The 15,608-nt window shown below is 43.0% G+C and overlaps 1 protein-coding gene across 3 annotated transcripts in view; it reads left to right on the top strand.

The window, feature by feature from the left end:
- STRBP (spermatid perinuclear RNA binding protein) overlaps window positions 1-15,608 on the top strand; it is a 295,257-nt gene that overhangs the window by 129,492 nt on the left and 150,157 nt on the right. For all 3 annotated transcript variants that reach the window (XM_063432341.1, XM_063432339.1, XM_063432340.1), the window contains one exon: window positions 13,731-13,896. In XM_063432341.1, the coding sequence (XP_063288411.1) occupies window positions 13,731-13,896 (166 nt within the window). The remainder of the gene's footprint in view (window positions 1-13,730; window positions 13,897-15,608) is intronic.

Below are 15,608 nucleotides of genomic sequence, written 5' to 3'. Positions count from 1 at the left end.
AGTCAGTTACTTATCCGGGAAAATTACCCGCAATTCTTTTTTTTTTTTTTTAAAGCGTTCTTTCAGATTTTTAATATACCGGACACCCTGTTGAAGTGTGTGTTTGTGTGTTTGTGTGTTTGTGTGTTTGTGTGTTTGTGTGTTTGTGTATGTATATGTGTATGTATGTATGTATGTATGTATGTATGCATGCATGCATGCATGCATGCATGCATGCATGCATACATACATACATACATACATACATACATACATACATACATACATACATACATACATACATACATACATACATACATACATACATACATACATACATACATACACACAGTGTAGACTACAGGTCCATTCGTTTTGGGAACTCCCAGTCTTCAGCGCTACTTCGCTCATTTTGCTGCGGCCTTTTTTGAAGTTTCCGGCCGTGGCTTGGTTATGTGTTCACCGATTGGTGTGCTCCCACAGCTTGGCATGTTGTGATGCGAACAGGGTAAGCTGCATTCTGTTTATTCTAGAGTTTTTCCGACTTGGGTGTTAGTAGTGGCAGCACCCTTAGCCTTTCGACACGGGTGGTTGGTTTGAGAGCTCTCTGCCCATTTATCTATACGGATAATCCCTTCTTGGTGCTGTGACCGTTATCTCTCTTTACGGATGTTTTATATTTATTTATGTATTCTGTTAATTTTATTAATCTACCTCGCATTATCCAGTCTATTGTCAGCTACGTTATTATCTTATTTACAGTGGGCGCATATTTTGAGGTGTTATTATAATAAACATATATTATGTTTAACATTTGACAGCTTAGTGGATCTTCCTTTATTTTTCATTTGCAGGTCCTTACTAAACACAGTATGGCTTAAGGGATATTGTTACGTGTAAATATTGTATACATTGCTACATTGTATCTTGTACTTTATTTAACTTGAGTTCATTCATTGCATTTTGAGACAAGTATACCATTTGAATTTTATTTTGGAGGGCTCACATCTTCTTATTTGTATTTATACCATTGTTAGACGCTCTAACATGTTGTGAAGCATCCCACTATTTTTATTTTTATCTTCAATCCAGTTTCCTACTGAACTTCACTATTGTTGTGGCATTTATTCGGCCTAACCACCAAGAATTTTTGTTCCCCATGTCCAACATGGTTGTGTTTTAAGATGATGTGTTTTTAGGTTGATAATTGTTTTCCTAGATAGTTAAGCGTGTCTCTTTTTCATTCAAAAGGATAGAGTGCTCGAAGTTCCGTGAGATGGGTGTTTGGTAAGATTACAGGCAGTGCTTGTGTTTTAGCTGCGTCGTTTTTATAAAGGATACGTGTCCCTAATTGTGAAGGAGATTTAGGAGGGGTGGGAGGAAGTTTCTCGGCTTTGCAAGGAACAGAAGGACATCGTCCGTGAACAGGGCTGTTTTGGGGGACCTATTGGTGATGGAACTCCAATGATGGTTTGGTCTAATTTAATTTTGTGCATAAAGTGCTCCAAAGCAATATAAAAATGAGGGGTGAGATACTCTGTTTAAGAGCACTGGGGTAACAGGTGTAAAACATCTGTGACTCTCCTTAATTGCGCTATCACAGCATGCAGCAGATATGTTACAGCAGAGATCAGCTGTTCCTGAGATATTTCATCAGTAGAGTGCAAGTACAAAAGAGTCAAGTTGGGGAATCCCTGCAAATCTAAGTTAAGAAGTTGCAGTACTGGTATATCAAATGCTAACAATATAAAGTGTAGGTATATCAAAGTGAATTTCAAATTTGAAGCCAGAATAGCCAAGCTAAAAACATCTATTTCTACACTGGCTATTTTGGCCTAAAATTTTAAACTTTGTATTTCTGACAATGCACACTTTGGTGCATTCTGCCAGTTGACCTCTGTCTGATGGTACTTGCATTATGTGTGGGTGTGCTGCTGGTCTCAGGCTTGCACTGGTTTTGTTGGTCAACTCTCTCCTGGTTGCACAAGGAATGTTCCTGGAGTAGAATTGCAAGATATGAGTCATCGGCAGAATTTAGTATCCACTCTAGGTTCCCTCCTTGATTTGTAGTGACAGAGGATTTCTGTGCAGTTAGGGCCCATGAAATGGACATGTGGGGCTGTATTCATACACATTTGTTGTGATGCTGGTGGTTGGTTAATCAGCAATCACTAGGTTCCGGGTGATGAACTGAAAATGTTAGTATGTTCCAGTCACGCTAGCCACATTTACGTTGGTCTTAGAATGCAACTGTTTAGTCCCCTGTTATCTCATTAGGGCACATCATGGAACTAAACTAAAACTGCTGGACAGTCCTGCCAAAAGTGGGGCAGCTGAGAGGCCTGTGTTCATGTATCTGTGTGTCTCTGCCGGCAAGTTTGAAGGATGTTAGAAGAACTTATTTTATTTATTTTCCCACCCTTAAATTTCTAAAGTAAAAGAAATGGGCTTCTTTGCGTTTAAATGCATAGGCCTAATGTTGGTCCCAGTGCGTATAATTATCATCTCTAGGATATCAATAGTTAACTGTTGGTTATATTCAGTAGATTGAATATATTGGAGTTCATTTGGTTAGAGCCCTTGGGTTGGTTACCATCTTGTGAGAGGTGATGTTAAGTTACAGAATACCTAACTACACATTTACATAGGCTGAAAAAGACTTAAAAGGAGACTCCAGGCAGAAAACAACTTAGTTTAAAGTTGTTATGGTGCCATGAGGCCCCTGGAGACACTCTTACCTCAAAGAGGTAAACCGTTCTTGAACGGTTTAAACACAACCTTGCCTCCAATGGCGATCTCCACTCCTCCAATAGCAGAGTACCACCGCTGTTTGGCTGAGAGTGGCACAGTGGCGCTCCTCCTGGCAGCACTGCGCTTTCCGAATCTGAAAATTCGGAAGCTAGATGCTGCCAGGGGAGGAGTGAAGATTACTGCTGGAAGCAACTTTGGGGTTAAACCGTTCAAGAATGGTAAGAGTGCTTCCAGGAACCATAAGTTTATTTTAGGTGAAGTTTTTTTGGTGCCTGGAGCGTCCCTTAATTCCATCAAGTTCAACAATGCACACATCTGTTGATTTAACACAAGGAGAGAGAGACTATTTGTAAGACTTTTCCAAGTAGAAAAAATACTTCTAAAATCCAAAGTGGCCGCTAGATTTCTACTTATATCAGCAAGTTTTCGTTGCCAAATTAGCTGCTATAGCCTACATATCATTCATTATTTAGGAGGTGAGGTGGTCTCTGAATCTAAGAAAACTAGCACATTCTGGAATTTCACATCGTTATCGCTCATATTGTAAAGGATCCTTCTCTGAGGTGACATCTCCTTTCGCGAAGGCTCAGTGGATGCCCACTTATTTGTACAACTTGAGGATAGCTGCTTATATTGTCCCTGTACATTTTTCTATGTTCTATCCCCTCTAAGAAGTAAACTAATGCAATTTTCTAATCTTTCCATTTTTAACCGTTTTTAAAAAAACATTTAGTACCTTTACAAGCACTGCCACACCTTGATTTATACTATTTTTGACTTCTTCATGTACAGTTTCTGAATACAATGATTATGGAAGATGTAAAATGTTTTAAACAGTGAGGAATTACCATTTTTACCCTGAAACATGGGTAGAATGGAAAGTACAGGGGGACTGTTGTCTCCAATCAATAGCATGCAGAACTTGTGTGCTGCAGCCTTGCACCTTAAATCTCTGGATTAAAATAGATAAGATATGTTTAGGAAACTATGTAAGCACAGTACTGCAGGCAGGATTTGTTCCGAAACTTTGCTAGTCCAATGTTTGTGACAATCATAGTGTTCTCAATCATGATTATGATTAGAGCACCCGGGAAACATTACTGCTGAACAGGGGCCCGGTTGGCCCAGGCCCCTGTAATGTTGGCCGGCTGGGAGGAAGTGACAGCCTAGACTAGAAAATAATTAAATATGCCTGGATGCAAGTCACAATTCTGCATATCTTATTAAAAGGGGCAAAGCTGACGCAGCAGATGCTGGTTTTGTTTTAGTGTACTTAGAGACATGCTCACGTACTGCTTCCTGCAGGCTAAGCACTATCTTTGTCTGTGAGTAGCCTATTATTCATAGCTCAGGTAGAATGATCTTCCCTGTGGGATTCTGTAGCCCACTGCAATCTCTCCACATGTTATAAATAATGGCCCTGCAGATGGCATTTTTCCTGTTTATAAACTTTTTTTTTTTTCTTCTTCTTATTTTGTTCTAGTAATCGCTAATGGTACATCAGCACGAATATATTTTCAGGACACTTGTAAAAATCTTGTTCTAATAATCATGCTGAATTTCAAATACTCATATTAAGTATCAAAGAAAGAACAAACATTTTATTTTACATTTTAATTAGAATTCCATCAAACTCTAATTATAGCTTGCTAATGAGTATTTTAATACAGACATCTGTAAAAATCTCTAGTTTTATGTATTTTCTACTTGTGTTTACATATAATTCTGTGCATAAATTTGCCTGTGCAATATATTGTCTATACTGACAATGCAGTTTATTGGGGGAAAATGGATCCAATCAAACAGGCAACATTTCGGCCCTGTCACAGTGTAAAACCCCAACACATAGGATTCAGGACAGCGAGGGACACAACATGGAAATAATGTATAACCAGGCCTTAGAATGGCTGGATTTAACGTTGGACAAGAAAAAGCGTAGTCAAAATGAAAACTAGCCGGGATCAAGTACACAGTAATCAGGCAAACAGGAAAGGGTTAAAGATAAACACGGATATGGAAACAAACCAGCCAAGGTTAATACCAGAATCTATACAAGAGCTCAAGAATTGCACTAAAGGGTAGTGGGACAGAAACCACAATAGGGCTCAGAGTACAGGGCTAGGGAGGTTTAAATACACTAACAGTAACTTGTGATTAGTCCATGTCATGCCTGCGCCCCCAATACGTGAGTGCATGGGGGGCGCTGGAATGACGCGGACCAATGGGAGCCAGAAACTACTTGGGGCTCCCATTGCCTGCACTGCTAGCAGAGCTCTTAATGCGACCGTTCATTATAGTCAGCGCATACAGCCTGCTCAGAAAGCAAAGCACTCAGAAATTCTGCAGCGCTGTACAATGTACATAAAAAAAATACATTAAACATTGTCTAATTGTTCCTGAAATACTTAGCCCATTGCTCATTCGCAGTGGCCTCAAGTTCAGTAATATTCTTGGGTTACTAAATGGCCTAAGCTTCAGCTTCCTCACAGACAACATGTTTTCTCCTAGAATTTCCTGATAATTCTATAAATGAACATGCCTTTCACACGCTGCAGGATTCCAGTGCCAAAGGATGCAAAGCGGCCCCAGAGCATCACTGAGCCACCATCATGCTCAACTGTAGGCAGAGTGTTCTTTTTAGCATATTCTAAATTTTTCTTCCTGCTCCAGACATACCGCTGATCCATTGGGCTGAAACGTTTTTTATTTTATCGCTCCACAGAACAGAATCCAAAACACTTATGGCTGACTTACATGATTTTTATGATTCTTATTTGGTTGCACTTTATCTTTTCTCCATGAATGAGACTGACAACAATAAAGTTCAAGATTTAAGAAGATCCATATCATCTGCTATCTGAAGGCTTTTTATTTTGGCTCCAAAGTGTGAGTGGCCACATGGAACTTAATATACACCATCACTTCATTATACAGTTTTGCACTATGTTGTGCTGTTCTTGTCTTCCCTAGCTGGACAAACCCTATATTGCTAGAAGGGAAGTTAAGTGTCATAATATATGCACTTTTGTTCACTAAAGCACCTTATCTTTTTAGAAGTAGATTAGGTGTCATTAAGTACATGCACTTTCTTCAATTAACCACTTTATTTTGTGAAAGACACTGTTTTGTTGAATTTTATATAATTTTCAGCATATTGGAGATGACTTTTCTAGTGCTTTTGGGTCAGTAGTGGTGCATGTGTTGGAGTTCTGGTATAGAAACCTGCCTGTTGCCACAAAATCTTGCTGCATGTCTTTTGCAGTCACTTACCGTATATACTCGAGTATAAGCAGAGTTTTTCAGCCCATTTTTTGGGCTGAAAAACCCCAACTCGGCTTATACTCGAGTCAGAGTCTGTATTATGGCAATTTGCATTGCCATAATACAGACTGGGGGGAGAGGGGGGCTGGCAGAGCTGTAACTTACCTTTCCTGCAGCTCCTGTCAGCTCTCTCCTCCTCCGCGCCGTCCGTTCAGCACCTCGGTCAGCTCCCAGTGTAAGTCTCGCGAGAGCCGCGGCTCTCGCGAGATTTACACTGGGAGCTGACAGAAGAGCAGAACGGACGGCGCAGAGGAGGAGAGAGCTGACAGGAGCTGCAGGACAGGTAAGTTACAGCTCTGCCAGCCCCCCTCTCCCCCCCCACTGAACTGCCACTGGACCACCAGGGAAGGAGAGCCCCCCTCCCTGCCATATATCAAGCAGGGAGGGGGGACGAAAAAAATAAATATAAATAAAATAAGAAATAAAATAATAAAAAAAAATGAATAATAATAAAAAAAAGGGGTATAAGGACCACTATGGGAGGGGGGGGGGGGGGTATAAGGACCACTATGGGAGGGGGGGGGGGATATAAGGACCACTATGGGAGGGGGGGGGGTATAAGGACCACTATGGGAGGGGGGGGGGTATAAGGACCACTATGGGAGGGAGGGGGTGGGTTAAGGACCACTATGGGAGGGAGGGGGTGGGTTAAGGACCACTATGGGAGGGAGGGGGGGTATAAGGACCGCTATGGGAGGGAGGGGGGGTATAAGGACCGCTATGGGAGGGAGGGGGGGGGTATAAGGACCACTATGGGAGGGAGGGGGGGGTATAAGGACCACTATGGGAGGGAGGGGGGGTATAAGGACCACTATGGGAGGGAGGGGGGGTATAAGGACCACTATGGGAGGGAGGGGGGGGTATAAGGACCACTATGGGAGGGGGGGGGATATAAGGACCACTATGGGAGGGGGGGGGGTATAAGGACCACTATGGGAGGGGGGGGGGTATAAGGACCACTATGGGAGGGAGGGGGTGGGTTAAGGACCACTATGGGAGGGAGGGGGTGGGTTAAGGACCACTATGGGAGGGAGGGGGGGTATAAGGACCGCTATGGGAGGGAGGGGGGGTATAAGGACCGCTATGGGAGGGAGGGGGGGGTATAAGGACCACTATGGGAGGGAGGGGGGGTATAAGGACCACTATGGGAGGGAGGGGGGGTATAAGGACCACTATGGGAGGGAGGGGGGGTATAAGGACCACTATGGGAGGGAGGGGGGGGTATAAGGACCACTATGGGAGGGAGGGGGGGTATAAGGACCACTATGGGAGGGAGGGGGGGTATAAGGACCACTATGGGAGGGAGGGGGGTATAAGGACCACTATGGGAGGGAGGGGGGTATAAGGACCACTATGGGAGGGAGGGAGGGGGGGTATAAGGACCACTATGGGAGGGGGTGGGATAAGGACCACTATGGGAGGGAGGGGGGGTATAAGGACCATTATGGGAGGGAGGGGGGGGGGTATATGGACCACTATGGGAGGGATGGGGGGGATAAGGAACACTATGGGAGGGAGAAGGGGGATAAGGACCACTATGAGAGGGGAGGGGGAAGTAAGGACCACTAGGGGAGGGGAGGGTAAGGACCACTAGGGGAGGGGTGAGTCAGGACCACTAGGGGAGGGGTGAGTCAGGACCACTAGGGGAGGGGTGAGTCAGGACCACTAGGGGAGGGGTGAGTCAGGACCACTAGGGGAGGGGTGAGTCAGGACCACTAGGGGAGGGGTGAGTCAGGACCACTAGGGGAGGGGTGAGTCAGGACCACTAGGGGAGGGGTGAGTCAGGACCACTAGGGGAGGGGTGAGTCAGGACCACTGGGGGGGGAGTGAAGGAACACGGGGGTGGGGAGTGAAGGACCACTGAGGGAGGAGGAGGGGAAGTCAGGACATATGGGGGGGGAGGGGGCGGCAAATTTTTTTTTGCCTACGGCGGCAAATATCCTTGCACCGGCCCTGCACACACTGCATTCACACACACTGCATTCATGCACACACACACTGCATTCATGCACACACACACACTGCATTCATGCACACACACACTGCACTCATACACACACACATACGCACACACCGCATTCATTATACACACACTGTAAATAAATATTCAATTAATATATTTTTTTTAGGATCTAATTTTATTTAGAAATTTACCAGTAGCTGCTGCATTTCCCACCCTAGTCTTCTACTCGAGTCAATAAGTTTTCCCAGTTTTTTGGGATAAAATTAGGGGCCTCGGCTTATATTCGGGTCGGCTTATACTCGAGTATATACGGTAAGTTTTTTTTTTTTTTACAACCTGCTTTTTCTGAAATCTGTTTGCAGCTATTGATAGCTTCCTTATTCTGTCCTGTCCAGGTAGTTTAACCACTGTTCAACTCTGAACATGCGAACTATGCTTCCAAAGGTGACCCTAGGATCATTCAGTGCTTTCACTATCTTTTTGCATCCTGTTCCTTATTTGTGAAGGGCTATGCTCTTTTTCTCTTAGCCATATTTCTGACATGCAGTCAAAAATGACACTCAACAAACCCCTAGCCTGTTGAAGTATTTAAAGTGTTCCAGCTCAAGCACACCTGGTGCAATTAATGAAGCTCTTGATTAATTGCATCAGGTGAGCTTGAGACAACAATTGTTTTGCATATTTGTGCTGTTGTGTGGGATTCTATTGAGGGGGTTGAATAATTTTGAAACTGGAGAATTCATTATAAGTTGCATCTTCAGTTGAATTTGGGGCATTTATTGTGTTGAGCTATTTTGTTTGCTTTTGTTGGCTTTGTTCATTGCAAACAATTTTGATTACAACTGTAGATGGTAAGGATCGACCAATTATCGATAATCAGCAATAACGATAATGAATGGGTGGGCCTGAGTGTCTATAAGGCGGCATAAGCGGCAGCCTTAGGGCGCTAGATTGGAATGACTGGCAGGAGGTGGGCGCACAGCGCACTCTCTCCTGCCAGGCACTCTGTGTAGCGTGGCAGAGCGGAGCAGTGTGCACCGCGGTACAGGAACTCATGTTTCCTGTACCCGGCTGGACTGAAAGGAAGTGCTCACTGACTGAATGAAGAATATTGGGGAGGGGAGGGGGGGGAGAAGAATATTGGGGAGGGGAGGGGGGGGAGAAGAATATTGGGGAGGGGAGGGGGGGGAGAAGAATATTGGGGAGGGGAGGGGGGGGAGAAGAATATTGGGGAGGGGAGGGGGGGGAGAAGAATATTGGGGAGGGGAGGGGGGGAGAAGAATATTGGGGAGGGGAGGGGGGGAGAAGAATATTGGGGAGGGGAGGGGAGGGGGGGGAGAAGAATATTGGGGAGGGGAGGGGGGGGAGAAGAATATTGGGGAGGGGAGGGGGGGGAGAAGAATATTGGGGAGGGGAAGGGGGGGAGAAGAATATTGGGGAGGGGAAGGGGGGGAGAAGAATATTGGGGAGGGGAAGGGGGGGGGAGAAGAATATTGGGGAGGGGAGGGGGGGGGAGAAGAATATTGGGGAGGGGAGGGGGGGGAGAAGAATATTGGGGAGGGGAAGGGGGGGGAGAAGAATATTGGGGAGGGGGGGGGGAGGGGAGGGGGGGGGAGAAGAATATTGGGGAGGGGAGGGGGGGGAGAAGAATATTGGGGAGGGGAAGGGGGGGGAGAAGAATATTGGGGAGGGGGGGGGAGGGGAGGGGGGGGAGAAGAATATTGGGGAGGGGAGGGGGGGGAGAAGAAGAATATTGGGGAGGGGAGGGGGGGGAGAAGAAGAATATTGGGGAGGGGAGGGGGGGGGAGAAGAAGAAGATTGGGGAGGGGAGGGGGGGGGAGAAGAAGAAGATTGGGGAGGGGAGGGGGGGGGAGAAGAAGAAGATTGGGGAGGGGAGGGGGGGGAGAAGAAGAAGATTGGGGAGGGGAGGGGGGGGGAGAAGAAGAAGATTGGGGAGGGGAGGGGGGGGGAGAAGAAGAAGATTGGGGAGGGGAGGGGGGGGGAGAAGAAGAAGATTGGGGAGGGGGGGGGGGGGAGAAGAAGAAGATTGGGGAGGGGAGGGGGGGGGAGAAGAAGAAGATTGGGGAGGGGAGGGGGGGGGAGAAGAAGAAGATTGGGGAGGGGAGGGGGGGGGAGAAGAAGAAGATTGGGGAGGGGAGGGGGGGGGAGAAGAAGAAGATTGGGGAGGGGAGGGGGGGGGAGAAGAAGAATATTGGGGAGGGGAGGGGGGGGGAGAAGAAGAATATTGGGGAGGGGAGGGGGGGGAGAAGAAGAATATTGGGGGGGGGAGGGGGAGAAGAATATTGGGGAGGGGAGGGGGGGAGGGGGAGGTCCACTAAAAGAGAAGGGAAAGGAACATTAAGGGGAATTGGGGGGGCATTAAAAGACATGTGAGGGGGAGGTCCTACCGCACATATTTACACACACACTGAATCCACTACACAAACACACACACAGCATTTACTAATCAAATACTCTCACTGCATCCACTACACACACACACACAAATATTCTTGAAAACATAAAAAAAAAAAAAATGACTGGCATGTATATTTTGTGCATTTACCACTTAATAAAAAAGATTTTATCGACATGAAAGTTCACAGATTATCGGTATCCGCTCTAAAAAATCAATATCGGTCGATCCCTAGTAGATGGTAAAGTTACAGTATTTTCTATCCTGGGGTCTTCAGCAAGGAAATATTAAGACTTACTCAAAATTAGATCTTGAACCCAAGTAAGCACACATTTGCACATCATTGGATATATACCTTCTGTGTTCATTTCTCAGCTTGCAGGTCAGCTCTGGTTGGAGTCACCGCTTCAAACGAGGAATTCATGTTGTAAACGTTCTGACATCTATCACATTTCTATACCATCAAAAATATGTGATTTCAGAAAAAAAGTTTTTCTTAGGTTGTATTTGACTTAATTTTAAGACATACTAAGGAACAAATGATTATGTTCTGAACCATAGAATTTAAAAATTAGTGTGCTTTTTTCCCATCTGTATTCCATCTGACTGTATCCCATCCCTCGACAAGTTCTATTGTAGCAATATAATCAATGTCATTCACTTCACCTGTGTGGTTTTAATGTTGTGGCTGATCAGTGTATATTTATTTTAACCCCTTCAGGACCGGTGACGGTTCAGGACCATCAGCGGTAAAACGTGCGTTTGGACCGCTGACGGTCCTGAACCGTCATAACGGTCTGGGGCTACTTACCTTATCGTCGTCGGTCCCACGGCGGCGATCAGCTCTCCTCCCGGTCCAGGGGGACTGCCTGTCTGCCCGGGCAGTCCACCCTCGGCAGATCAGGACCCCACGGCCATGTGATCACTCGATCACATGACCGCAATAGGTGTCCATGTGTCTGCCTGCAGGGGGACTGTCTGTGCTGACAGGCAGTCTCCCTGCAAGTGAAAAATCAAAAAAATAAAGCGAAAAAAAAAACAATCAGTGTAAAAAAAAAATGTGTGTGTGTGTGTGTATATATATATATATATATATATATATTTATATTTATATATATATATATATATATATATTTATACATGTATTATATCTATATATACCTATATATAATATATATATATATATATATAATGTCATACTAAGTGTATTTTTATATTTATATATACGTATATTAATATAAAAATACACTTATATTTAAATTACACACGAATATATACAATATATATAATAACTATATATATGGTATATATATATTATTATAAAATACAAATAATATGTTAATAAAAATAAATAACAAAAAATAAAAATAATTTTAATAATTAAAAAAATAAATAAAATAATACGAAATATACATATGTCCACATACATAATTACATAAATAATTTCATAAATATACACGTAGACGTCAAATATATAAATATGTATATATATTAAAATTCTACGTGCGTATTTATGTAATATTTTTACCTAATTAAGTAATTTTAATGATTGCAATTTGGGGGTCCTGCCTGCCAACCCAGGCCAAAAGTCCAGATAATTTAATTTGCTAGCACTGTGTTTAACCCTGTAACTTTCTATGACACCCTAAATCCTGTACATGGGGGTACGGTTTTACTCGGGAGACTTCGCTGAACACAAATATTAGTGTTTCAAAACAGTAAAACATATCACAGCGATGATATTGTCAGTGAAAGTGACGTTTTTTGCATTTTTCACACACAAACAGCTCTTTCACTGAGGATATTATTGCTGTGATATATGTTACTGTTCTGATACACTAATATTTGTGTTCAGCGAAGTCTCCTGAGTATAACAGTACCCCACATGTAGAGGTTTTATAGTGTTTGTGAAAGTTACAGGGTCAAATATAAGGCTTGATTTTACTTTTTTATTTTTTTTTATTGAAATTTGTCAGATTGGTTAGGTTGCCTTTGAGAGCGTATGGTAGCCAAGGAATGAGAATTAGCCCCATGATGGCATACCATTTGCAAAAGAAGACAACCCAAGGTATTGCAAATGGGGTATGTTCAGCCTTTTTTAGTAGCCACTTAGTCACAAACACCGGCCAAAGTTAGCGTTTTTTTGCATTTTTAACACACAAACAAATATAAATGCTAACTTTGGCCAGTGTTTGTGACTAGGTGGCTACTAAAAAAGACTGGACATACCCCATTTTGAATATCCTGGGCTGTCTACTTTAAAAAAATATGTACATGTTAGGTGTGTTTCTGGGATTTATGACAGATAACGGTGTTACAATGTCACTATTGATACATTTAAAATATATATATATTTTAACAGCAATTTCCTACTTGTATTTATAGGCCTATAACTTGCAAAAAAAAAGCAATAAAGCATGTAAACACTGGGTGTTTTTAAACTCGGGACAAAATTTTGAATCTATTTAGCAGTTTTTTTTCATTAGCTTTTGTAGATAAGTAAAAGATTTTTCAAGTAAAAGTCCAAAAACATGTTTTTTTTTTTAATTTTTCACCATATTTTTTAATTTTTTTTTAAATACAATATATGACATAATATAAATAATGGTATGTAAAGAAAGCCCTTCTTATCGTGAAAAAACAATATATAACTTGTATGGGAACCGTAAATGAGAGAGCGGAAAATTACAGCTAAACACAAACACCACAAAAGTGTTAAAACTGCTCTGGTCCTTAACGTACAAACATCGCAAAAACAGGCCGGTCCTTAAGGGGTTAACATTCATATTCCTCTTTTGGATTCAAAGCCGTGTGTGTGCCTTTAACTTTCCTAAAATAACTAATGTATTTATGTATTGAATTTGACTATTTTCCTATTCAATGTGCATACTTTACACAAATTCTTTGGTGGCTTAACCAAGTCTGTTTGTTTATCTTACAGATAATACATCTGTTGACTGTTAAAGGGACACTATAGTCACCCAGACCACAATAATTTTAATCCAAAATAGCAAATCTGAAAGAATATTTAAATCTGTTCTGTGTTCAGGTTTGGCTATTTTGTTCTTACATTTGAAATTCACTTTAAATTCCCAGTAACTCTCACTTTAGCGAATGACACTGCTTGTATATTGTGTATGCATCCTACCATGTTTCAGAGGATCCTGTTGAACTTTATGTATTGTTTCTTGAATCAAGACAAAAATAATTATTTAGCAAATGTTTACAGATTTGACATGTTCGGATTGGTCAGCATTAAATCCTTGTCTTTTCTTTAACCACATGTATCTTGCTTTTCAGGGATGAAAGTGGTCGGGTACTGTGTGGAGTCATGAGAATAGGCTTAGTTGCAAAAGGGCTGCTCATTAAAGATGATATGGACTTAGAACTGGTTTTGTTGTGCAAGGAAAAGCCAACAAAGAGCTTATTAATCACCGTCCGAGACAACCTTCCATTGCAGATCCAGGTAAGAATCAAATATATTCTTAAACTTTTTGCCTTTAAATGTTCCTCAAGTGTTTGAATAACCACAAATGTGTGGATATATGCAGTGGCTGCTCTAGTCTTTGTGAAGCCTTAAAGGACCACTCTAGTGCCAGGAAAACACACTCGTTTTCCTGGCACTAGAGTGCCCTGAGGGTGCCCCCACCGCCCGGCTCTGGAAAGGGGTAAAAACTTACCTTTTTCCAGCGGTGGGCGGAGAGCTCTCCTCCTCCGATCCTCCTCTTCTCCTCCCCGTCATAATGCTTTCCTATGGACGCTTGCGTGCTCTCATTGTGATTTTCACAGTGAGAATCACGCAAGCGCCTCTAGCAGCTGTCAGTGAGACAGCCACTAGAGGAAATAGGGGAAGGCTTAACCCATTCACAAACATAGCAGTTTCTCTGAAACTGCTATGTTTATGAAAAAATGGGTTAACCCTAGAAGGACCTGGCACCCAGACCACTTCATTAAGCTGAAGTGGTCTGGGTGCCTAGAGTGGTCCTTTAAGGAAATACTCAAACACGAGGTCCCCACTAACACTCATAATGAAAAAATACATCTAGGTTGCATTGGATGTGTATACGAGGCTGTAGTTCATTTGAAGGGCAGGCTTGCTGCAGTAGATACAGGGAGCTAGTCTCTGTATTTATCAATGAGACTTGCAGTGTTGCGGCTTCCTGTGCCGCTTCGTTGTGAGTTCTCGGATTGTAGTTATTGCATAATTTGCACACTATATACCAAATACCAGGTGCTCTGCGTCTTTCATCACTCTTTAGCATCCCACACCTAAATACACCTGCAGTATATTTTTAAAGTGTAGAAATCAATAAAGTGTACTATAACTTTAAAGTGCCAAGTAAATACATAAAGTGTACTGTATGTTTGAAGTGCAACAGGAATAATAATGCAAAATCTATTACAATATTATTTTTACAATTACAATATTATTTTTTTGTCATCACCATCCTGGAGGCATCTGGTTACAAATGTAAAATATTATGGCTTTCCTCCTTGCTATTTTCCCCTTTCATGGTTTCAGATTAGATCTTACTACCCATCATTTTCTTAAAGGGACACTGTGTACCAAATCCACTACAGTGGTCTGTTGTTGTTGTGCCTGGACTCCCCAGGGGACCTATACCTTGAATCGAACAGTCTACCAATGGTTTCACTACTAGCAGTCACTTGTTTTTCTAACCCTGATATCAAAGTATATCCTGTTAAAGAATGTTGTCAAGTAAATCTGAGAAACTCTACATTTTAGGTATGGATAATAAATAGAATAAGAAACATATCAAGGCACTACTCCCTCTTCTTATTCTGCATACCCTGTAGACCCCTGGGACATACAACATCTTGCTGCCCCTGGGACATACAACATCTTGCTGCCCCTGGGACATACAACATCTTGCTGCCCCTGGGACATACAACATCTTGCTGCCCCTGGGACATACAACATCTTGCTGCCCCTGGGACATACAACATCTTGCTGCCCCTGGGACATACAACATCTTGCTGCCCCTGGGACATACAACATCTTGCTGCCCCTGGGACATACAACATCTTGCTGCCCCTGGGACATACAACATCTTGCTGCCCCTGGGACATACAACATCTTGCTGCCCCTGGGACATACAACATCTTGCTGCCCCTGGGACATACAACATCTTGCTGCCCCTGGGACATACAACATCT

This window comes from Pelobates fuscus, chromosome 9, assembly GCF_036172605.1.
Source record: "Pelobates fuscus isolate aPelFus1 chromosome 9, aPelFus1.pri, whole genome shotgun sequence".
NCBI lineage: Eukaryota > Metazoa > Chordata > Amphibia > Anura > Pelobatidae > Pelobates > Pelobates fuscus.
Note: the sequence above shows the minus strand (reverse complement) of the source record. Positions and strands in the feature narration are given on the sequence as shown.